The sequence below is a fragment of the Bidens hawaiensis genome, unplaced genomic scaffold (genome assembly GCF_021521415.1).
Source record: "Bidens hawaiensis isolate Kalapana, Puna unplaced genomic scaffold, B.hawaiensis_p1.1 tig00021044_1, whole genome shotgun sequence".
Lineage (NCBI taxonomy): Eukaryota > Viridiplantae > Streptophyta > Magnoliopsida > Asterales > Asteraceae > Bidens > Bidens hawaiensis.
Genome location: NW_027493259.1, coordinates 293,300 through 320,299, shown reverse-complemented (window position 1 = coordinate 320,299; position 27,000 = coordinate 293,300). Strand labels below are relative to the sequence as shown.

Below are 27,000 nucleotides of genomic sequence, written 5' to 3'. Positions count from 1 at the left end.
AATTGGTCGTTCAAAAAAAAGTATAATAAACGATTTTACCCTTCTGATTAAAAGTATTAGTATACATTATTATATATTAGCTTGATAATTGCTGATGTGTCATATTACTCTTACTAGCTAATAAAGTGTTTCCCCTTTGATATATATATATATATATATATATATAGAGAGAGAGAGAGAGAGAGAGAGAGAGAGAAAATTAATATCATAACTTAATCAAAAACACACATACAAGTTTGTGTCTCCTATCTCCCCAAACTGGGTTCCTCTCAAAACCCTAATCACCATCCTTAACTATACACCCTAAATCGGAACTCGACCAGGCTGACAATCATATCGTCTACATCATTCCTTGATGCCGTTACTAATCCCCTTGTTGTAACAAGTACGCATATAATTACAGGTTTATCATATTATCATGTCATTCCATTACTAACATGAAGAACTGATCAACGAGGCCATCTGAACCGAACCTACAAGTTAAGGTGCACAAAACCGGATTTTAGGCCAAACTACATTTTTTTAAACCCTTTTGCGTCAATGCAAAGAACGTCAAAACCGGATCGGTTTAAACTGAACTGGATTAGAAATCGGTTTATAAGGTGAAAATCATATCAGTTTGAAACCGGGCCAGTTTGGTTTTAATGGATTTCAACTGGTATATCCTCAAAAACAATGTTGTAAAAGTCGCTAGTCGGGCGGTAAGGTGGAAACTAGCGATTAGTCGGGATTAATCGAATCAAACTTTAATGTATATTTTCAATTTTATATATACATGCACACATTTTTATATGTAATTTTTAGTTATATACATACATAAACACATTTTGGCTGGAAATTGGCTTGAATCTCGCTGGAAACCGTTGGTTTTAAATGGAATCCCGCGCGGAAATTACTAATTTTGGTCGGAACCTCGCCAGAAACTGAAGATTTTGGTCGGATTTGACCGACGCTTAATTGAGATTTTTATAACAATGCTTTGAAGTAAAACTCGTATAAGATTAAAACTAGTTTTACTATCGACTCCAAATGTAATCGCATGCCAACTGAAAATCCCAACCCATTTTAAATGTGGCCACCTATAACGATAAGGTGAGTAAAGACGGTAGTTGGCAATGTTTTATACAAATAAATGAATAATTAGCTCTTTCTATGAATGGCTTTATATAAAAGTAACTTTTTAGCTTTACTAAATTAGTTGATTCATTCCCCCTTTCCACGCCTTCATCACCGCTCCTCTCTCTCACACACAAACACAAAAACAGTACTCACTACTGTGCAGAAACGTGACATCCGATTCATCATTTTTCATGAAAAACACATCCTATATTCGCTATAAATAACATATTCACCCTTCATCACATCCCATCAATAGATCTCAATATTCATATCTAGAGAGTAAAACTAAAACAAAAACAATATGGCAGGAGTCATACGTTCACACACACCTCTGGTTTTCGTTCTATCGTTACTTCTTATGCTTGCATTTGCCGACATAGCTCAGGTACAGATTTGTTACCGTTTACTTTTTATTAATCTAGCTACATTTCTAGCCAATGCTTTTCACTATTCTTATATTATTTTCCTCTTGCACATTTAGGGGTATAACAAGCTTCGTCCCCGAGGTATGATATCACTACCGGAAGTTCACTTATTAATTGTACATTTAGATGTACGTTACAAGGGTTCGAACCGAGCCGAGCCAAGTTAGCCTCAGCCTCGGCTCGTTTACAATGCGAGTTGAGGTTAAATGAGCCGACTTACTAATTTTAACAAGTTTTTTTGAATGACTAAATTTTTGCAAACTGTGAGGTTTGAACATTTAACACCTTAACCACCCTGCCACCCACCAAGATTAGAATGACATTAATCTTAACAAGTTGAAATAGTTAGTTTTTTTAATACTCTTTTATATTAATTTTAGAGTTTTTTCGCATTGATACATAAAATAAAGTAATTTATATTTTTACATATCCATATGTAAAAAATTAGTTTTATATTTCTTCACATGGATATATTTTAAAATATTTATATATAAAAAAATTAATTTTATATTGGCTCGGGTTCAGTACTTCAGTTCAGCTTGTGATGCAGTGTTGAACGAGCTTTTTTCTACGAGTCGTGAGCTTTTATGATGTATATTAATGCACATTGACATTATTATTGTTTATGGTGTTCAGATTGTAAGCCGAGATGCACGTACCGGTGCTCGGCAACATCGCACAAGAAGCCGTGCATGTTCTTCTGCCAAAAGTGTTGTGCAAAATGCTTGTGTGTGCCGGCTGGTGTGTACGGCAACAAGAAGTCGTGTGCTTGCTACAATAACTGGAAGACTCAAGAAGGGAAGCCAAAATGTCCTTGAGTTTTGAATATTAAGATTTAGAGGGGGTTTTATGACATTTCTTTAAAGTATAAGGGTTTGACTTGTTGTTTTCTGTTAAGGATAAGCTAGGGGTGTTTTGGTCAAAAGTGTTATCCATTGGCTCGAATCTAGTTGGTAGATCTTTTGTACTCTTTAAACTAGGATATCCGACCAAGTTTCTGTTTCTCTTCTTTTAAGAATTATATTTTTCATATATTTTGTGTTTCCTATAACTTAATGAGCAACACCCGAGCGAGAAAAAAAAAAGATATAAGCTTTGAGTTTAAGTCTCGTATGTGACAAAATAAAGGGATTACCGGTTTTCCAGGGGTTATTTTCCTCCGGTGGAATGGAGATGATCAGCGACTCAATACGTGTTAATTATCCAAATGGCCGTTCAAAGAAACCCTATTGAAATAAAGAGACCAATATGTGTCTATAATGAAAAAACAACATTATTAACTTACAATTAACACTGCATGTAAAAACCTACTCCTTTTACTATTGACAACTCTATATCGAATTTGCTAGTTAGGTGACAAAACAATAACCCCTGAAAATTCACACACACATACACTGACACACTGAAATTATTGTAAGTAAATAAAAATGAAACAACCATAATAAATGTTCTTTCACATTAGATATATTGCAGGCCGATCTGTAGGCTTCTACTGGGCTTAAAGTTAGGTGTTAGAGACTTAGATCAGGCCCAAACAAAATCACTCCCTGTATAGTGGACCAAACCATTTTAGAGTATTATGGGTTGAGCAGCCCACACAAGCCCATCACTGGCCCTGTTCGTTACCTTATTATTATTTTTAAGGCCTATATCATTTATTGGATTTTAATAATCCCTACTGATTGGTATTCCACTATTGCGCGAATGCTCGATAATACCTATTCATTTTATAGTCATTGGCGGTTCTAAATTTTAAAAAGTTGGCCCGCAATGGTCCCATCTTAAAAAGAACTTAACACCGTTATATTTTTTTTCCGAATTTCAAACTAATGTTTTAGAACTTTTGATCGGAAGGAGGATAGACGGTTTCAAATTATAAAAGGTTGGCCCGCAATGGTCCCCTCTTAAAAAGAACTTAACACCGTTATATTTTTTTCCGAATTTCAAACTAATGTTTTAGGATTTTTGATCGGAATGAGGATACGGGTCGATTGATGTAAAATTTTAAATAATTTTTTACTATATATGTTGATCTCAACAACATTTTTATATATCTTTTATCCATAAATTCATTTTTGTATAAACCAAAATAATTATAATTTTCAATTATTTTATATATTTGCTGCAATTTTCCTTTCTAACACACACAACAAATTGCATTATTAACAATTCAGCCGTTAATTACACGGCACAATGAAGAAAAAGTACATGCTAATTGCTACGCACGGTCTCACATGTGCCGTTAACTTGCTTCGCGAATTGCCGCCGTCATGCCCTCATATTCTCATGTGCCATATACCATCCACAAATTGTTTAATTTAATTTAAATTAAATTAATAGTTGATATTATTACATTAAATACCAAAATATATTTAACCACGCAATAAAATTGTCATTAATAATAAGTTGTTAGACCACCCGAATTGGAGGCGTTATGGAGACTTTATGGGGTCAAAAAGCCTAGGAACACCGCCCCCTAGGCTTTATGGAGGCGTTTTGGATAATTCTTTTTGGGTGGCGTTTTGTACATAACACAGGTGGAATGCAAAGAATTAAAAATAAATAAATAAAGTTATAGAAAGTTATGGAGGCTTTTAAGACTACACTTGTTTTTTTGTAAAAAGCCATAAATATGACTAAGCGTCACGTGACGCATAACGTCTAGGGTTAGAGCTTTATAACTACTCATGGTCTCAGGGCGAAACTAATGTTTGACCAAAAGAAAAACATAATTTCACACCTTTTAAATATGTAAAAAAAAATCATGAAAAGAGTTTCATTAGACCAATGCAAGTAGAAAAATAATTATTATGTATTAACATTAAATCGTTTGTAGAAAAATACATCAAGTGGAACAGCACATGACTTAAATAGTTAAATCTCGTGCGTCCTATGGCACAAATCAAAGATCTCTAACCATCCAATAGGAACTAGCTTGTCTTGCTCGAGATGTACTATTAGGTAATGTGTAATGGGGTTAGAGTTTGGGCGAGAAAGGGCGCGAACACCGCCCCCAGCGATTTTTGGGCGAAAAGGGGCGGGGGCGCGGTGTTTTTATCACCTGAAAGAAGAAGAAAAGTATTATTATTTTACTAATATGTGTGTTATACATATATATATATATATATATATATATATATATATATATATATATATATATTACTATTGTAGCCCCTACACCATTACACCCCAAAAACAAATTCTCACCCCTTGCTGACTGGGCGCCACACGGCGCAAAACGCCTCAATTTGTAGCCCCTCAACTACGCATAGCCTAAAGAGATGAACAAGTCATACCGTATTGGGTACCGTTGGTCGGTACTGATTCAATGTCGATTTCTTTTATGTTTCGAGATAGGTACAATACCATCGGTCAAATAACATATATATACGGTATGATTTTATAACTTTGAATATGTAATATATTTTATAATGGGGAAATTTTTTTAAAATAACCTTATTTGACCAATTTTTTTCAACAATAACCTATGTTTAAAAAAAATTACCAAAATAGCCTATTTTTTTCCATCAGATTAGACGGAATTTTTAGACCTTTAAAATCGTGCCATGTGTGATGTGTCAACATATTAATGGATCCGACAAGATTTAGTGGGTTCGACGTAATTTTTCATTTTCTATATTTTATTTCTCCACAAAATTAAGCAAATCAATCGGACAAATCACCTAATTTTTCGAGGAGAACACAAACATATGTTCACTTTCAATCTAGAACTCAAAATCAAAAACTCCCGAATTAAAAAATCTAGGGTGCAGCGGACAAATTAAACATAAACAGTTGGATCCGACGGAAGCATGAACTGATCAGCTGTTTATTATTACGTCGGTTTGTTTCATTAATCCGTCGAACAAAACCGTAAACTGCCATATCCGACAAAATAGTATGTTTCGTGACACGTCCTGATAGGGTCATTAATTCGTCGGATCAAGAACGGTTTCCATCATAGTTAGTTCTAATTTTGAAATTTAGTTTGGTGTTCGGATAAAACTGGAAAAACTTGATAAAAACCGGGTCAAAGGTCGGACCGACCCGGAAGATGTGGTGGCGGAAGATGTCGAAAAGGCAGTGAGTATATTGATGGCGACGAAGGAAGGGGAGGAGATACGGAGGAGGGCGATGGAGATTGGCGGCGGTGTAAGGAACTCGGTGAAGGAAGATGGGGATTCTTGGTTGCAGCTACAGTCGTTTATTGCTCACATCAGTAGATGGGGATTTCCGATCACTGTTCCGGCATGCCAAAAGCGACACCACTGGCTTCGACGCCGACGGTTTGGTGTCTGTTTCACCTCCCAATGTCGACTCGGTCTCGATTGAGCCATCCAGATCTTAAATCAAAGAATACTTTGTGTTTATCTGTGTATCGACCTCCGTCAAAATTTGCTTTTACCGTTTTTGCCGGTTCACCCGGCGGGTCACCGGGTCCGGTCCGCCCGCCGCCCGCAAGACCTGGCCAGGCTATTAGAAAACGGGTCAAACACCATGACCCTGACCGGTAATAATACCGGGTCCCGGTCGGACCGGTCGACCGGCCGGGCCGGGCCGGGCCGGGTTTCAAAACGTTGCTATAAAGTACATGAAACGCGGCATTTTAGCCGACGAATTTAATTCCCATCGGTATTCCCGATCTGGACAACCAACTCTTTTGGTGGTTGCAATCTCCCTTTTTCATGCCTTAACGTCCGCCACCACCACCACCCTCACACCATCAAATGTGTGTAAATCTCATCTACAAATTACACCAAAATATCTCACACTCCCTAAAATATATACCCATATCTCCACTTCAACTCATCTTCACAATATTATTATATCTTGATTTTGTTAGAGAGTACATTAATGGCAGGTGGACGATCATCCACAGCTTTGTTTTTGGTGGTGTTGTTGATTGTTTTGATTGCATTCACCGATGTAGCTCAGGTAAAGTTGTTGGTTAAACCTTCATGTACAAATTTTAAAATGTTTGGTTTGATATTTAAACCAAGGACATTGTTAATGTTATATTGTTTGGATCGGATTATCGAAGTGATTTCGTTGTTTTCGCTTTTGCAGGGAAAGAACAGGCTTCGTGCTAGTGGTATGCAATCTCTACCTTCTTGTTGCATGAAATTATTATTGTGGAAATTCATGAAAATGTCATTTTGATATGACAAGTTGATAGAATGTCATTTGAGTTTTAAACATTACTAACCAATCATTGCTCGACATATGGTCGCTTAACGCAGCAGATCCATACTGCTGCGTGAGAGGCTCCGTCGAGCTAATCTTGTTCTATGTTATTTAAGGATTTTTGCAAATATGTCCTTTTAATTGTTTTATAAGAACCTTTTTTTATTTTTAATTTAATTTGTGTAACATTTATATATTATACTAGTACACATAAAAACAAAAATATATAATATAGCAATAAAAACATGTGTGAACATAAAAAGTCAAAACAAAATCTGGTTAGTGTTATAATATCACCACAATTATAAGAATATTGAATATGATTATGAAAGGAAGATGATAATAGCAAATATGAGAACGTGTCTCGGATAATCTTTACCCTTACATTTACATGATATATGTGACAATCGTCAATTTCAGGTTAACTCCGTTAACTCAACTCCGTTAACTCAACTCCGTCAATTCAAACTTAAGATCATTGAATTTATAACGCACACTTCATTACATTTAAACTAGGGTTTAAATGACGCTTAACACTTACTACATGTGTAGTCTTTCGGGAATTGCACCGAAACGTAAACGAGTTGACGCAAACGATTGATGAATAAACGAAAAACGTCAAAACAGTAATTATGTGATAATTATGTGTTAGACTTATGTGTTATGTGATAACATGGTTATAAACGTTAACTCAAGATGCAAACAAGTTAGTTAGGCTAGAAAAGTAATACTTAGAAGTGGAGGGACTTGAATGTAACATGTTATGTTTATAAATACATCATTAACCAAACCCTAACTTATTTTCTTTCCCCCACACCACATCCCGATCGGAGCTTTCTCCCCTCCCCCCCTCACGGCTGCCGTCACCTTTACACACACATACAACCATCAATTCAAGCTTTTGATTGAAGAATTAGGTGCTAGGAAGGTATAATTGATTATCCTATGCATCCTTATTACTTGATTTTGATGTTTGTTGGGTTAATCACAAACCCTAGCTGCCGATTCTATATGGTTATGTGTTCATATGATTTTGTTTGATTGGATGATGATTTGATAATGATATGATAACTAGTATTGATATTGTTATACGTTAATTGTTGAGTCTTTGATTTGAGTTCAAACAAAAACCCTAATCATGTATGTAATGTGTAATTGATGTGCATGGATGGTGTTTATGGAGTCTAGAGTGTTATATGAATGCATGATAGTTCATAGATTGTTAATATGTTGAGTTTGGATGTAAACAGTTTCTGGACAGAATGTGTTATTGATGTTTAAGTGACTGTAACAAAGTGTAAATGTGAAAATTGGTTGAGATTATTGATACTACAGTAAACTAGGTTGAGTCTAGTTTCTAAAGAATATAAAATTGTAATTTTTGGACAAGTAGAAATTAACTTTTATGATTTTACAAAAACGTTGTGCAAAGCTGAGTTGTTAGACCTGCTGTTAGGTTGTTTTGTAAATGTTATATCTCATGAACTACGAGGTCAATTGGGTTGGTTCCAGTTCTGGAAGTTGACTCATTGAGTTAGGAACTTAACCCAAGTGGTCTTGCATTTATTGGATTTTTCGTTTAACGGGAATTTCAAATAACATTCTGTTGCGCATGAATTTGACTATTATGAGTTTGCTGTAATGATTTGATGATTGTGATAAAACTATGTGGAATAAAAATATAATAAAATATGTTCTGGAAACCTAAGACATATATGCTTCTGTGATGATTTTTGGTAAATTAATTGAGATACTATGATTGGTGGAATAGTACAATCTTTCAAGTAGAATTTCTGTCTCGGTGAAACTAGCTGCTGAGTTTTTGTGAAAATGCATGAAACATGATACTTGCTAATTTATTATCGTGTTTTGACCAAATTGCCCTTGAGGGGAATGATTGCAAGTTAATTGTCGTGTTTTGAACAAAATGCCCTTGCGGGGAATAATTGTTAATTGATTGTAATGATTTGACCAAATTGCCCTCGTGGGGAATAGTTGCTAGTTAATTGTTATGTGTTGACCAAATTGCCCTTACGGGGAGTAATTGCTAGTGATGTACTTTATGAATACATGACACGTATATAATTGCTTACACATGTAAGGGATCACAAATACATTTGTTAAAGCCACACACGATTCACAAACGAAACACGAAACATGTTATGTGCATAGGTATTATGTGCCGGGTCTAGAGACTCGATAATATTCCGACACTTAGAAAAATCTCTTTGTTGTTTTAGAACGCTAGAGAGAGTTTTTCTGTGACGCGCATCTTGGTGATTTAATTTGGGAATTTCTTCGCAAACAATGAGTTTCACTTTCCCCTTTTTAAACTCTTTAAACGCTTTTCTCTTGGGGGAGATAACATACTCCGCAACGCATTTAAGATTTTGTTAATATAGATTATATATCACTTGTAAAGACTAAGTGGCAAACGCGTAAACTAAAGTCCTTCATAACATCGAACCGGTTAATATTTGGATAATAGCGAGTCACTGTTGAGTAGTACTACTGGGTTTGACAAACCCCACCCAACGCTAAACTCGACTGGATGTCGAGCGGGTGTAATCTTGGCTAAACACATACCATGGTCTGGATGACCTGGTGGCAAGGCAAATTGATAAACAGTTAGCTTCGGTGTCGAACACTTAGTAATACTTGCTTTATAGGCTAGCTACCTATAGATATATAATTGACATAACACTATCTGGTAACGCTGTAACGCAAAACGCTGTAACGCAAAACGCTGTAACGCAAAACGCTGTAACGCACAACGCTTAACGCAAAACGCTGAACGCAAACGCTAAACATTTATTTTTATATAACTTGTGAACTCACCAACCTTGTGTTGACACTTTTAGTATGTTATTCTCAGGTAGCCGAGGCGGGCGCGCGGTTTAGGAACATATATTGCTTGAAACGTTTTTAATTATGCAAAACTTATTTTAAACTATTATCATTGGGTTTTAAGTCGTCCTGCGTGACGTAACATTGTTTGCTATGGTTTTACGCTTCCGCATTAAATTACTCGTAAACGTTTTTCATGGTTTTGAAACTTTGTTTTATGGTTTGATTATAACTAATGATTCCGATCCTGTTAGTTCACACCCTCTGACGGTAAAACTCCGTTAGTGGATTTTGAGGGTGTGACAATATATATATTACAACCAACTATACTATTTAGAAGACAAGATTGTATAATTGGTAGACAAGGTCATATAATTGGCCTTTGAAATTTGGTGTCATACAATATTGTCGGCAAGGTTGTCGGTGGTGATTCATAACACTCCCCCTTAGATGACACCATTTCAAAACTTCGGGGTCTTGAAGTACTGCCTCATTAAAAAAACCTTGCTAAAGGAAAACCCAATGGGAAAAAACTTTAGCTAAGGGAAAAAGAGTGCAGTATATAGCTCCCCCTCAAATTACAGGTCGTTACATTGTTCGTACATGGCGCATGCCAATATCATGAACATGTTTCCTGAATGTTGCTGTGGGAAGTGCTTTTGTGAAAAGATCAGCTGAGTTGTTGCTGGACTGGACATATCTCATTTCAACCTGATTGTCTTTAATAAGATCTCGAGTATACTCAAAGTATCTTGGTGGTATATGCTTTGTTCTGTCACTTTTGATATATCCTTCCTTCATTTGCGAGACACAAGCTGCATTATCTTCATAGATAGGAGTTGGAATTCGATCTTTTTCTAGTCCACAAGAAATCAATATGTGTCGTAACATAGATCTTAACCATACACGTTCTCTTGAAGCTTCATGCAATGCAATGACTTCAGCATGATTTGAAGATGTTGCAATGAGTGTTTGTTTCTGAGAACGCCATGAAATCGCAGTTCCTCCATTCTTAAATACATATCCAGTTTGAGATTTTGCTTTATGGGGGTCAGATAAATAACCTGCATTTGCATAACCAACTAACCCTTCTTTTGAATCGTTAGGATAAAATAAACCTAAATCAACAGTTCCTTTTAAATACCGAAAAATATGTTTAATGCCATTCCAATGTCTTTTAGTAGGGGATGAACTGAATCTTGCCAATAAATTAACTGCAAAAGAAATGTCAGGTCTTGTACAGTTAGTAAGATACATAAGTGCTCCAATTGCACTGAGGTATGGTACTTCGGGACCAAGAATCTCTTCATTATCTTCGCAAGGACGAAATGGATCATTGTCAACATTGAGTGATCTAACAACCATCGGTGTGCTTAAAGGATTTGCTTTGTCCATATTGAAACGTTTTAAGAGTTTCTCAGTATAAATTGACTGATGTACAAGTATCCCATTATGCATATGCTCAATTTGTAAACCAAGACAATATTTGGTTTTTCCAAGATCTTTCATTTCGAATTCTTTCTTTAAAAGAGCAATTGCTTCATTAATTTCTTTTTGTGTCCCAATTAAATTTAGATCGTCAACATACACAGCTATGATCACATATCCTGATGTTGTCTTCTTGATGAAGACACATGGACAAATAAGATTATTTGTGTATCATTTGCTTATCAAATAATCACTCAAACGATTGTACCACATCCTTACAGATTGTTTCAGTCCATACAAGAATCTTTGTAATTTGATGGAATACATTTCCTTAGGCTTTGAGCTTATTGCATCGGGGAGTTTAAATCCTTCGGGAATTTTCATATAAATGTCACTATTTAGTGATCCATACAAGTAAGCTGTGACAACATCCATAAGGCGCATCTCTAAATTTTTAGAGACTGCTAAGCTGATTAAATATCTAAACGTAATAGCATCCATGACAGGAGAATACGTTTCTTCATAGTCAATTCCTAGCCTCTGAGAAAAACCTTGAGCTACAAGTCTTACTTTATATCTTGTAACTTCATTTTTCTCATTTCGTTTTCTCACAAAAACCCATTTATATCCTACAGGTTTCATTGACTTTTGTGTAATGACAATAGGTCCAAAAACCTTTCGATTGTTTAGTGAGTTTAATTCAGCTTGCATAGCATCTTTCCATTTGTTCCAATCTTGTCGATTTTTACAATCATCTACAGATTTTGGTTCAGGGTCATCATTTTCTTCCATGATATCGCTTGCCACAGAATAAGAAAATATATCATTAATATTTTCCATTTCATCTCGATCCCACATTATATGTGATTTACCATAGTTTATTGACAATTCTTTATTGGAATCATTTATTTCTTCCTGAGGAAATGTTATATCATTTATTCTTTCCTGAGGGAAGGTTTTGTCAATCATTTCTTCCTTAGGGTCAGTATCCTTCTCAGAACCCTTTCTTTTTCGAGGATTTTTATCCTTTGAACCGATTGGCCTTCCACGTTTTAAACGTTTTTGAGATTCATGAGGTGCATTATTATGGTTTTGCTTGCTTGGAATCTCAACTCGAGCTGGAGCATTAGCAGTTGGTATATGAGATTTAGTGACCCTGTTTATATCAGTAAATGCATCAGGTAACTGATTTGCAATTTCTTGTAGATGTATTATTTTTTGAACCTCTGTCTCACTTTGTTTTGATATTGGGTCTAGGTGTAACAATGATGGCACACACCATGATATATCTCTTTCTTGCTTTTTCATTTCTCCCCCTAATGTCGGGAACATTGTCTCGTTAAAATGACAATCAGCAAAACGTGCTGTAAATACATCACCTGTTAAAGGTTCAAGGTATTTTATGATGGAAGATGTTTCATATCCAACATATATTCCCAACCTTCTTTGGGGACCCATTTTTGTGCGTTGTGGTGGTGCAATAGGAACATACACAGCACAACCAAAAATTCTAAGATGAGAGATATTTGGCTCATTTCCAGAAACAAGTTGTGTGGGAGAGTATTTATGATTTGCACTTGGTCTCACGCGGATTAATGATCCAGCATGCATAATTGCATGACCCCAAATAGAAACAGGGAGTTTTGTCCTCATTATTAATGGTCTAGCTATTAGCTGTAGGCGTTTGATCAACGACTCGGCTAAGCCATTTTGTGTGTGTACATGAGCAACAGGGTGTTCTACAACAATCCCCACAGACATGCAATAATCATCAAAAGCATGTGATGTAAATTCTCCCGCATTATCAAGCCTTACTCTTTTAATGGTATAATCCGGAAAATGTGCACGTAATTTGATAATTTGAGCAAGAAATTTTGCAAAAGCAACATTACGAGTCGATAATAAAGAGATATTAGACCATCTGCTGGATGCGTCTATTAAGACCATGAAGTATCTAAATGGTCCACATGGTGGATGAATTGGTCCACATATGTCACCTTGAATTCTTTCAAGAAACATTGGTGTTTCTTTATCGATTTTTAATGGCGAAGGCCTTGTAATTAATTTTCCAAGAGAACAAGATGTACATTGAGGCATTTTATCTATTTTATGGATCTTTTAACCTTTCAGTGGATGCCCATGTGTATTTTCAATGATCATTTTCATCATTGTGGATCCTGGATGGCCTAATCTGTCATGCCATAAGTTTATGATACCAAAATCGCAACAATTTTCTTTGACTGCCATATGTGCTTGAGGCATATTTATATATGTATAATGCCAACCAGAATGAAGCATTGGCAATTTTTTCAATATTTGATCTTTGCTTATGATATGCAAATATTTTTCATTACTAACAGTCCTTGACTGAGTATCATATCCATTATGATATATGTTTCTGAAACTCAACAAATTTCTTGTTGATTTTGGGGAAAATAAAGCATTTTCTATTTTGAGCTTTGTACCATTTGGTAATGCTAAATTAGCTTTTCTCACTCCTTCTATCAAGTTTGTAGGACCTGATATTGTATTGATGATCCCTTTTGTTGGTTTCAGTTTATAAAAATATTTTTTAGATCTAAGTATAGTATGCGTGGCTCCACTATCCGCTATACATATATCTTCTTCATTTGTTTGATCTTGTGCTCCGGTGATTTTCATTTTAAATCTTGAAAAATATTAAGAAAAAAAATAAGTGTATAACGAAGACATATGATATTTTAATAAGAACTTTATTTAATTGAAACACAAGTAGTACATGAAAGAGGAACTACATAATTAAAGATAATGAGAACACACTTAATAACTGCATCTAATTATAGTGGTCAAGCAACTTTGTTTCAAAGTTCTACCCCAAAGTCTTCAACGCTCAGCTCAGCATTGATATTATTAAAGTTATCAACATGGTTCACTTCTTTCTCTTTTCCTTTTAGAGAGGCTTGGTACAGTTCACACAGATGTGGAGCTGTGCGACAAGCCTTTGCCCAGTGGTTTGTACTTCCACATCTAAAACATGAAGTGCCATTGTTTTCGGACCTACCAGCTTCATTCCATTTATTTTGGTGGTTGTAATTGGTATTGTGTGGGACATGATAATTATTGGCTCTCTGGTTACAACCACGACCACGGCCACGACCACGACCGTAAGAGTTATTGTTCCATTTGAATGGATGCTTACGATCATTAAAATGCCTTTTGTCAAAATGACCACGTCCACGTCCACGGCCTCGTCCTCGACTTTGTTCCCATTTATGATCAGAATTTTTATGAGAACTTTTGTGAGCAACATGTGCTTCTGGTATTGCTAATGAACCCGTGGGACGAGATTGATGATTTTTCATCAATAATTCATTATTTTTCTCTGCTACAAGGAGTAATGCATTTAGATCAGAGTATCTCTTAAAATTCTGCAAACGATAATGTGTTTGCAAGTTTATATTTGATGCATGAAACGTGGAGAAAGTTTTCTCTAACTTTTCTTCCTCTGTTACGGGATACCCACAAAATTCTAGCTTTGAACAAATTCGGTATAAAGCAGAGGTGTAATCATTTACCCTCTTAAAATCTTGGAACCTAAGACTGTTCCATTCATCTCTAGAAGTAGGAAGTAAAACTTCCTTTAGATGACCGAATCTGCTTTTCAAATCTTCCCATATCATATATGGGTTATCATAATTAAAATACTCATGCTATAGTAATTCATCAATATGTTTATGGATGAAAACATCAGCTCTTGCTTTGTCCTGGTCAGAGCAATCATTGTATTCTTGGATTGCGTCTAACACATCCATAGATTTTAAATGTCTTTTGACATTTGCTGTCCAAGACATATAATTTTCTCCAGAAATGTTGAGTGCAGGGAATTCGAGTTTTGCTATATTTGACATTTTGTTGCTTTCTTGGTTAGGATATAAGCGGCTCGTGCTGATAACATGTTATAATATCACCACAATTATAAGAATATTGAATATGATTATGAAAGGAAGATGATAATAGCAAATATGAGAATGTGTCTCGGATAATCTTTACCCTTACATTTACATGATATATATATTACAACCAACTATACTATTTAGAAGACAAGATTGTATAATTGGTAGACAAGGTCATATAATTGGCCTTTGAAATTTGGTGTCATACAATATTGTCGGCAAGGTTGTCGGTGGTGATTCATAACAGTTAGACATTTTTGATTTTTCAGATTGAAAAGAAAAGTAAACAAAAAATGATAAAATGTTCAAAATCTTATGAATTCATGATTGTCAACATTATTATCTTGATGATAATGATGAATTCAGAGTTTGAATTTAAAATTTTTGATTTTAACAATGTGCTTGTTTTATTTACAGAGTGTAAACCAAGATGCACATACCGGTGCTCAGCAACATCACGCAAGAAGCCATGTATGTTCTTCTGCCAAAAGTGTTGTGCAAAATGTAGGTGTGTGCCACCAGGTATTTATGGCAACAAATAGAAGTGTGCTTGCTACAATAACTGGAAGACTCAAGAAGGCAAACCAAAGTGTCCTTGATTTTTTATATTATTAAAGATTGTAGGGGGTTAATTGACAGTTTTATAAGTCAAAGGGTCTAACTGTTTCTTTCATCAGGTTGTGTTTGTTTTTATTTTAATTTGAATAAACTGAAAGTGTTCTGATAACCAAGGGACATTTTAGTCAAAGTGTTATCTAGTATTTGTTGTTACGAGTATTATTTATTGATGTGTTTTTGTCATTTATGTATTCTGATTTCTGAGCATTTATGCTTTTAAAGTAAATTAAATTTCTTAATCTCTTGTTTTTGTCAATTTGTGAGTTAAAAACTTAAAATATGCATCTATCCTCTTCTTATCCAAGCCATTTTATTGAGTTATTCGTCTAATTAACATTTTAAAATGACACATACTGTATCTTTAATTAGCATTTTGCTTGGGAATATAACTAGGATGTAAACGAGCCGAGCCCGAGCTCGACTAGGCTCGAGCTCGGCTCGTTTAACTTACACAGAGCTCGAGCTCGAGCTCGGCTCGTTTCGAGCTCTATTTTCAAAGCTCGAGCTCGGCTCGTGAATGGATTTTGAAGCTCGAGCTCGGCTCGGGCTCGGCTCGTTTACTATTTATAAATTATTTTTTTTATATAATTGTTATATTTTATATATTTTTTTCTATTATAATTTTATGTATAAAAGAATATATATTATTTAGTTATATTTATTTATTTTTTCATAACATTATATTTATTAATTACTAATTATTAATTATATATATTTAAAAAAAATATACAAATGGCAAGCTCTTTTAGGCTCGCGAGCTGGCTCGAGCTCGATAAGTAAAGCTCGGGCTCGGGCTCGCTTATTAAACGAGCTTATTTTTAGGCTTGAGCTCGGGCTCGGACTCGATAAAACTCGGCACGAACGAGCTTTTTAACGAGCCGATCTCGAGTAGCTCGCGAGCAGCTCGACTCATTTGCACCCCTAAATATAACGGTCCACTGATCACATGTCTCACAAATTACTCCCCCAAATTTCATGAGCCATGTCTCTCACATTTTTTTTCATAATTTTGTTAGATAAAATGGAAATCACACTGTTATACATATATGATAATGTGAGTGGGAACACAAATGAGCCAAGGCGTTTGTGGGCTAGTTTACATCGTATCAATACAAAACTTGAAACAAGCTGACTCTTATCGAGCTAATGTATTTATAAGTTTAGACTATTTTGGATTTATATGTATTAGTTTTACACTGCACACCCCAAGCTCGAGTGAGCTTTGTGTAACATCCTGAATATTATAATGATAAATAAAGAAAGTTACGTTTAGTGATTTCGCGTTATTAAGTAAGTAATACCGAGTAAAGAACGGATCATGGACTTAGATTAATTAAGATGGATTAAGGGTAATGGGCCTTAGGTCCATGGGCTTTAAGGGATATAAATATCCCCTTAAACCATCCTAAAACCCTAACTATCATTTCCATCCTTCATAAATCTCTACACACTCAAAAACACACACATACACTACACCTCATACGGCCGAGAGAGAGAGAGAGCGGATTCGAGTCCAAAAATCAAGCCGACCATTATTAGATCTTCAATATACGAGATAACCAAGCAAACCGCGACCACACCGAACGTATAAAAGGTATGTTTTGATCCTAAAGATTTCGTTTTTATAAACGTTTAGTCTTGAAACTTAGAACGAGAGTAGATCGGGTATAAACGAAACATAAAGTTGTAAACTTGATGATAAATACGAGTGTAATAAACCCGAAAATGGAAACGGCTCTATTAATGAACCCTTAACATTAGTATTGAACGTTTTTACCATAAAGGTCCAAACTTTACGTCATTCCGGGCTAAGTTTTACCCAAACAAGGCCATGGGAATGATCGCGAGACTTGTTAACGCCATACCCATGGATTTCTCGGTAAAACGATGATGATTTTGGGGATTAAGGATGAACAGCGGCGGCTGCTGCACAACTTCGCCTACAAGCGAACTTCGCCTGCAAGCAAGTTCGCTTGCAAGGAAGTTCGCCTAACTGGTAACTTCGCCTAAGGCCAAGTTCGCCTAACTGGTAACTTCGCCTAAGGTCAAGTTCGCCTAACTGATAACTTCGCCTGGTGACAAGTTCGCCTAACTGATAACTTCGCCTGGTGACAAGTTCGCCTAACTGATAACTTCGCCTGGTGACAAGTTCGCCTAACTGATAACTTCGCCTGGCATATGTTTGCCTAGGGTTAACTTCGCCGAACACTAATTTCGCCTATGCTTAAGTTCGCTTAATGTTAAGTTCGCTTATTGTTAAGTTCGCTTAATGATAAGTTCGCTAGAGTTAGCAAATGAGAAAATAAATTAAAAACCTAATGAAAAATGTGTGAAGACAGTTAATGGAAATAAAATTTTTCCAAACTGACCTGGCAGCTCGACCCCAGCCAGGGGCTCTGCCCCTTGGACCCTGCTAGGGGCTGCCGCCCCTAGACCCCGCTGCCAGGGGCGCTGCCCCCGGACCCCCGTTCGTTGTGGGTTATATAAAGATAGAAATACTACACGAGTAGTAGTAGTTAATTGATACATGTAAATATTATACAGTTAGCCGTACACAGCTCAAGAAGGGAATAACGATTAACGGAGAGCGTAACAGGATTCAGGTGAGTTTCTAGCCCCACTTTTGTGTTATGTTTTCGGGGTTGTGTGCATACTCTATATGTTTGTTAATACACTTATCCTAAGTGATAAGTGCATGCCTTATATGAATGATGTGAAATGTATGAATGATTGCTTGTTAGTACGTGAATGATCTTCGGATATTGCACGTACTATCAGGTTGTAACGCTATGTATAATGTAAGTATGATATGTATGCTTATGTGTATGAATGTGATAAAGTTAATAAAAGAAGGAAAGGATGGTTGTATGGTTGTATGGTTACGAAGAGGGTACCGGGCCCTAATAATACTCGAGGTATGATGTATGGTTGTATGGTAACGAAGAGGGAATCGAACCCTACTAATATTCGAGAACTAGGGAACCGAACCCTACTAATATTCGAGGAAAGAGGGTACCGAGCCCTAATAATACTCGAGGAAAGAGGGTACCGAGCCCTAATAATACTCGAGGAAGGAGGGTACCGAGCCCTAATAATACTCGAGGAAGGAGGGTACCGAGCCCTAATAATACTCGAGGAAGGAGGGTACCGAGCCCTAATAATACTCGAGGAATGTAGGGCGTAATGCTCTTTATAACGTAAGATATGAAAGCAAGTTAATACAAAAGAAAGTATGAAAGTATGAAAGTATGAATGAAAGAATATAAGTTGGTGTGTATTGTATAATGTATGATTAACTAGAACTCACTCAGCGTAGCTGACTTTTAGTATGCACGCAGGTGAGTAGGATGAGGCAGCTCGCTTGAGGAGACACGTGGCACTAAATAAGAGGCTGACATCGGAAGACTCAAGACGTTAAAGTTTAACGTTTTGTTTATTTTGAAAGATAAAATGTTGTTTTAAGACAAGATGTGTTTTGTTATGAAATGTTTTATGAAAGCTTTTATATTCCACGAATGTTTTAATTAACTCTGATATTAGAACTGCGTTTATGAGTAAATCCAACACGAAAGTAGGGCTACCGGTAACGGGGCTTTACACTTTGGCTCATATAAGTTGCCGCACACTAACTCGAGCCGAGCTTTGATTCATTTAAGTTACCGCAAACGAGCTCGAGCTGAGTTTAGTCGTGTTTATGTTTTTCTCAAAACTATATGAAAAGGAGTAGTGAAAAGGGTAGAAGTCAAGAAAAAATTAAAAGTTATATATCTATACATACTATTAAAGCAAGGAGCAATTTCCAAATGTCATCATTCTAGGGTGTCCACATAGGATGCCAACTCATTGTCATGTCACCCAATACCTTTCTTAAGCATGCCAACTCATCCACTAACATATATTTAAACAATAACATTTCTTAATTATTTACCCTAATCAAGTTTTTCTTCTCTCTATTTTTATAGTTTAGCCAGATCTCCTTTCTCCTATTCATGTATTCCGACGAATATGGATGTAGGATGTAGACTTGTATTAATTTTCCGGTAAGTATATATTTTATAATAAACTTCCGATCTTGATCTATCTATTTCCGGCAACATTAAATTTTTTCCCGGTTATTGTTTCCTCTAACCTTTTTATATTTATTCTCATTGTTAACTGATTTTATTAAAATCAGTTTAGGTTGTAAATCATAAACGGCGATTAAGGTTATATGTGGACGTATTAATTTTTTCCGGTAAGTATTTCCGGTAGGATTTTCCGTTGAGTTTTTCTGGCTATGTGTTATACCTTTAACAATGGTTGCTTTTAATTATTTCAGGTTATCTACCCGATTTATTTGCTCAAGTTTTCTTTTTAGTTTGTTAATCAAAACCTTATATTCCATTTTTTTCATTTTTCCGGTAAGTTTTTTCCGGTTAGGTTTTCCAGATATTTGTTTTACCTATAACAATGGTTGCATAATATCAACATTAATATTCTACTTTATAATTTCAGGTGAGTGTCACGGCTTAAAGTAAATAATTTAATTCTTTTTATATTTACAATAAATTAGTTGTCAAAATTTAAAATTGTATATTGTTAATTCAAATATTAAAGCTAATATTAAAGTTATTAAAGTAAATAAGTAAATAAGGAAGTAAGTAAATAATTAAACGGGTTAAGGTAAGTCATTTGAATATTAAAGTATCTATATATTTTTTGTATATGTTGACTAAATTGATTTTCGAAACTATTGAAGTTAATACTAAAGTAAATAAGGTAATTGTTTTTATATTAACAATAAATTAATTGTCAAAGTTTAAAATGGAATATTGTTACTTCAAAGATTAAAGTTAATAAGTTAATGTTAAGTAAATAAGGAAATAAGTAAATATTCAAAAGAATTAAAGACAAATAATTAGACGGGTTATACATATAATTTATGCATGTTTATACATATAATTTTGTATTTATCAATAATAATAAATTAGAATTTAATTATGTTTTGACCGAAATCAAATAATTAATTTGTATAAATTGTATAAACTTTGCTTCAAAGAAAAGAAAAGACAGTGGACACATTTTGAATTTAAAAAAAATGCATATATATTATGTTGACATTTTGAAGTCAAAATATGACATTTTAAAATTAAAAGTTAAACTTTTTAATTCAAACATGGTTAGTTAATTTTTTTTTCAAAATGGTAGGTTACTAACTATAAATTTTTCAAGATTGTTATATTTAATTCAAACATGGTTTGTAATAAATGTTTAAATTGATGTGCAAATAAACACGGATACTATCTTAGAGTAATAAATATTACAGTTATTGATATGAAATAAATGTCTTAGGTAGTCTTTGTATTTGATTCAAATAAGTTATAATGTCTTATAATTCATGTAAAAGTATCATTTATTTATAAGTACAACATTTGCATTTTATTAAATTTATATTATGTTACATACATATATATTATGTTTTTAAATATGTTCCACCGTGTGTAACACGGGTACTGTCCTAAATCTTTATTGAAATCCAGTTATCTGTTTCTTTTTAGAGATTTGGATCACTTAAAGCTTGCTAATGTTATAAAAGAAATGATACAATTGGATTTGGAAAATGAAGTTAATGATAAATGTTTTTCAAGATGGTAATATTTAATTCAAACATGTTTTGTAATAAATGTTTTAAATTGATGTGCAAATAAACACGGGTACTATCTTAGAGTAATAAATATTACAGTTATTGATGTGTAATAAATGTCTTAGATAAAATTTATCTTTTAAATCAAAATTGAGATAAAAGTTTTGTCAAATCGACATTGTAGAATTGTTTTATTGATTTTGAGACTAATTTCCTTTGTTTGCTTATTATTGTACTAATTATATAAGTTATAAAATATTTTAATTTTTCATTTATCTTTGTTAGTCTTTGAATGTTTTTGTATTTGATTCAGATAAGTTATGATGTCTTATAATTTATGTAAAAGTATCATTTATTTATAAATATAACATTTGCATTTCATTAAGTTTATATGATGTTACATATATATTATGTTTTTGAATATGTTCCACCGTGAGTAACACGGGCACTATCCTAAATCAATATTGGAATCCAAAGATCTTTTTCTTTTAAGAGATTTGGATCACTTGAAGCTTGCTAATGTTATAAAAGAAATGACACATTTGGATTTGGAAAATGAAGTTAGTGAGAAGGTAAAATGGTTGTTAGAGTGTGAGAACTATGAGTCAAATTTTGATTATCCTCCAAACTCTTTGGAATCTGAAGATAAAATTAATGTAACACCAATAACTTAGTTATGTAGTTGATTACTCTAAATTTTATACTCTCATTGTTTACTTTGTGTTAAGTTATTAGTGTAGTTCATAACTAAAAACTTCCAAAAACATACAATAAACTTCTATAATCGTTTATTTTGCTTGTCAATTTGTGAAGGTAATTTTCTTTTTCTTTTGGTGAAATTTTGAAGAAGTTGATGGTTGGTAAATTTGTCTATATTGATTTTGTTATTTATCTATTTTCAACCCGTGCTCACATAAAGTCACTATGATATACGTTAACATTTTTGTTTAATAGTTAATTGAGTTCCATTGTTTGTTTGTTTTTTTCAGACTTTAAGGCCGGATGATTTTATTTGAGGACGGAAATTTTGAAGATAATGTTTATATAAGACTGTTAATATCTAATATTTTCATGAGTTTTGTTATAAACTTAAGTTTGTGTAATTAGTAACTACTTATGTAAACAATGTTATTCTCTGTATCTCCAATATAAAGATATATGATATCTTTTTGGTTGTAAATTTTATGATATCTTATGGTTGTTTATATACACTTTCTTACATATCAAATTTCAACCCGTATGTAACACGGGTAATATCCTAGTATATCACTATTAGAAACATAAGTTACGCCGCTATGGGCTGATAGTGAAACAAAAGTTCTACTCATTGGGCTGACTTTTATTATATGGGCTGTAAAATGGGGTGAATATAGTTTTCTATTTAATAAATCGTGCTCAACTTGTCTCGAAATATATACGAGCTATAGTATGGATTACAAACAGAAATTATACGAACTGGTTTCGAGCCGAGAGCTATCAAATATGAGAATAATTTTATGTTAATAATTACTCTTTATGTAATGATAATAATTTGCATTAATTAATGCTAGCTAGCTTATAATAATTTACATTAGATTTTTTTAAAAAGGCAAATCTCTTCGTGTTTGTAGGACTCAAACCTAGGACTTTTTTCTTTATAATTAAGCTACCAATATCTTTTTGTCTTTTTTCTCTGTAATTGAGCTACCAATCTTCTGCGAATAATATTGGGATGTCTACGTTATCATTTACGTATTATCAAGAAAGGCATCTTTCGCCTGAAAGTTATGAATTATGATATACACATTTATACATATATAAATGTATATAGATAGAAATATCATCGTCATCCGGTACATCCACTAACTAGTTATAAGTAGCAATGCCGTAAAATAACTTAATATTTAACTTTGGACTCAGTAAGACCTTTGTATAAACATTTCAAAAGCCCAAAGCAACTATTTGTACACAAAAAGTACAACAAATCTATAAGACGCAAATTGTAACATCCCAATTTTTCGTTCGGATAGTAATAATAATAATAAAATATGATAGGATAAGTAGGCTTTTAGATGGACTTAATTATGGACCAAAAGGGAAAGATGGACCTTAGGTCCATGGGCTTAAGGGAGTATAAATACCCCTTAAACCCTAATTCTTTCCATTTTTATCCTAATCTACACACTAGCCTATAACTTAGAAAACACACACAACACCATCTTATAACCCGAACCAAGATCCGAAGGCGAAAACCCGAGCTTGTTGGTGCTGGAACGTCGTGACGGACCAAAACAACATCAAGGCTTAACCGTGTTCGTAGTTCGACTCGTTCAAGGTACGTTTATAGTTAGAAATCGTTCGTATAGGTTCGGTTTGATTTGGGAAATCATAGATCTGTGTTAGTTTGTTATAAACGAACCCAAAACAACAAATATTACTGGAATTGATTAGAATTTGATAGGTTAATTGTTAACCTAAAAGAACCCGTAACCTATATGCCTAAATCGCACCCCTTAAACATCGATGTTAGGACGATTTGATGGTTGGGGTTTGTAGGCGCTGGTCAGACGATTCCATTGATACCAAAATCGTGATATTTGGTTAAGAAACGAAGGTTTAATTGCAGATCTAAGATCTGTTGACTATTTGCTGTTCTTGACGATTTTGACTTTGACCCTTGAGTCAAAGTCTGGATAAGAACTATGGGTGATTCGTTATGGGTGATTCTTTAGCTAGTTCGTTATGGGAGCTTAGCGAATCAGAGGGTGATTCGTTAGCTAGTTCGTTATGGGAGCTTAGCGAATCAGAGGGTGATTCGTTAGCTAGTTCGTTATGGGAGCTTAGCGAATCTGAGGATGATTATTTACCCAATTCGTTAAGGGCAAAGTAACGAACTAGGAGTTTAATATAAAGACAGAATGGTCCCTGGACTTAGAAAAGAATTATATAATTACATAACAGCCCTTGGAGTTTGGCAATTTATGAAAGATACATTTAAAGGTTAATGAGTAACGATTAACTAACCAGGTAATGATTTAATGAAGTAAAACAGCTTAGACGTGTAAGACTAATTAAGTAGCAATGAGATGACTAGAGCGGTACTTAATACTGTAATTATTAAACAGTTAGACGCACACAACTCAAGAAGGAGTAACCGTTAGCAGAAGAAGTAACCGAGTTCAAGTGAGTTTCTAGCCCCACTTCCTTGTTATGTTTTCGGGGCTGTGTGCATACTCGATGTGATAGTTAATACATTTATCTTAAGTGGCAAGTGTATGCCTTGCATGATTTATGTATGATGATTGTTTGACGGTGCGTGAACGATCTTCGGATATTGCATGTACCGTCAGGTGGTAGTTAAGATATGATTGATAAGTATGATGAAAGATATGATGTATGTATGAATATATGATGTATGCATAATGTATGTATGTTATGATGATGGTACGTGAACGCTCTTCGGAGATTGCACGTATTGTCAAGGAAAGTATGTATGAACAGGTATGGTACAGTTACACGAAACAAAGGGACCAGACCCTAATAATATCTGTGATGGTAGGGACCAGACCCTAATAATATCTGTGATGTTGGGGACCAGACCCTTAATAATATCTGTGATGGTAGGGACCAAACCCTAATAATATCTGTGATGGTAGGGACCAGACTCTAATAATATCTGTGATGTTGGGGACCAGACCCTTTATAATATCTGTGATGTTAGGGACCAGACCCTAGTAATATCTGTAAGGTTATAGAGCGGAAGGCTCTTTAAATAGAACGGATAGTTATGTATGAAAAGTAAGTATGAATAATGTACACCCCTTCGGGCACGTGTGCAAGTATGAGAACAGATTGTATGTTGTATGATTAACTAGAACTCACTCAGCGTAGCTGACTTTTAGTATGCACGCAGGTATACATGTTTATCGAGATGGCATGAGGATGACACATGGCATGGATTGAACGGCTGACATTTGAAGATGGAAAAAACGATGTATAAAATATGATGTTTTAAGTTGGTTTTAAAGAAAAGAATAAATATTTTGTAATAAACGGTTACAGTTTTATATTCCGCGAAAGTTTTAATAAACTCTGATTTGTAGAACTGTGTTTATGAGTAAATCCTACGCTAAAGTATGGCTGCCGGGAATGGGGCCTTACACAAATGCAATATACTCAAAACACTATGGCCATTAGGTATATGTCACGACTCTCAACTGAACGATCCCAATTAACAAGGACTATTTTCACATTCTCAGACTTAGATTACATTTTCATGTGATGATATGTTCAATATGAAATCGAAGAAACACAGGCTTAATCCAAGGATTAAAACCAAATCTCGACCTGGTTAGGGTCTAATATGATCTTCATAAGTTATATTTCAATCATAACCTGCAAAACAGAACACCATGAGTCTCGTTACAAGAATGGAGAGATGGGGATATCCTCGCATCACCCTTCGGCGTGAGTATCAGCAAATTACAGAATACGTGAGTGAAATTGTTGGTCCACGATTGGTATTTAAAGTCAAAGAGGTAGAGAGAAGATTGGTTAGACTGTCATTATCACATGAACAATATATTCTGTGAGAGTGCATTTACAAGGCCTCTGATTGGATGTGGTAACTGACATATATGGATAATCGTTAGCGAACGGTATAGCACTGACGTCATGTTATTAGCTCGACATGCAATCATGATTCCCTTAGTCCTAGATGTCGTTCTTGAGGGATCTTGGACTGTGATTGGGTTATGGACAAACCATTGTGTACTGTTTGTGTGACATTCGTCAAATTTCGGGTCTCGATTCGTATCCGTTTTGTAAACTTTATTGATGTAAACCAACCCGTTTTGTAAACCGAAGCTTATGATATAGTAAAATGATGGATTTTATGTTACAATATTGTTTTACACTTGTTGGGTCTTGAAAACATTCAATTCGGTCTTTAAAACGCTTAAAAATCACTTAAAACGAACTTTGAGGGCCAAAACTGCCATTTTGTAAAATATTGAAAAATCAGGAAATCCACCCAGTCGCGCCGCGCGACGGGGGACCCCTATTCTGGTCGCGGGGCGCGACGGCAAATCTGCAGCAGCTGCATGTTTTTGTTGTTTTGTGTTCGTTTTTGACCCTTTTCTCATGCAAACTCTTGATATAAACACACATCTTTGACCCAACTCCTTTTCCTATATATATACACCACCATTTTCACTCATTTACACCTGCTACATCTTCAATTTCTCTCTCAAATATCAAGATCTTAAGGTTATTTTTAGTGTGTTCTTGAAGGTTTGATTTCTAAAAGTCAAACTGAGTTATTTCTTTCTTTCTAATTAGCTTATGTAATCTTATTAATACTTGAATATGGTGGTACAACATATATATAATATCACGCCCCTTGTTACCTTTGGTCGTTACTTCTCCGGTTACGATCGGTGAGGTTTCGGACCTTGTAAGGCAAGGCTTCATGGAGGACTTCGTGTTCTTGATATATAAAAACTCATATAACTTGTTTATAAATATTATTTAGGAAAATTGGGTTTTATTAGTCCTAACTATTGTCTTTTGGTCATTGCCAGTCCCAACTAACAAATTGGTCACTGATGGTCCCAACTTTTAATGTATTTGTTCCTAACGGTCCGCCGCTAACAGAATCCTAACGCCGTTAGTTTCAGGTCGCCGGAAAAACGTTTTTGGCCGGGAAAGTCAATTTTTTTGCAGGAAAACACCACCTGAACACCGCCACGGCGCCTCCACCACCAATTGACTCACCGCCAACTAACCACCATCACTTAAGCACCATCAACTGATTATGACGATGGTTCTAAGGTTCCGGCGACCT

The 27,000-nt window shown here is 34.8% G+C and overlaps 1 protein-coding gene across 1 annotated transcript; it reads left to right on the top strand.

The window, feature by feature from the left end:
* Window positions 1-1,339: 1,339 nt before the first annotated feature.
* On the top strand, window positions 1,340-2,553 carry LOC143562637 (protein RSI-1-like). The gene is made up of 3 exons (XM_077050385.1): window positions 1,340-1,504; window positions 1,601-1,625; window positions 2,181-2,553. The coding sequence occupies exons 1-3, from the start codon at window positions 1,421-1,423 to the stop codon at window positions 2,360-2,362; spliced, it is 291 nt and encodes a 96-aa protein (XP_076906500.1). The 5' UTR covers window positions 1,340-1,420; the 3' UTR covers window positions 2,363-2,553.
* Window positions 2,554-27,000: the final 24,447 nt, after the last annotated feature.

Bases quoted from the DNA above. Each gene is read 5' to 3' on its own strand.
- LOC143562637 (XM_077050385.1), top strand. From the start codon at position 1,421: ATGGCAGGAGTCATACGTTCACACACACCTCTGGTTTTCGTTCTATCG. The intron at 1,505-1,600 runs GTACAGATTTGT...TTGCACATTTAG, and splicing joins CATTTGCCGACATAGCTCAG to GGGTATAACAAGCTTCGTCC. The intron at 1,626-2,180 runs GTATGATATCAC...TATGGTGTTCAG, and splicing joins TAACAAGCTTCGTCCCCGAG to ATTGTAAGCCGAGATGCACG.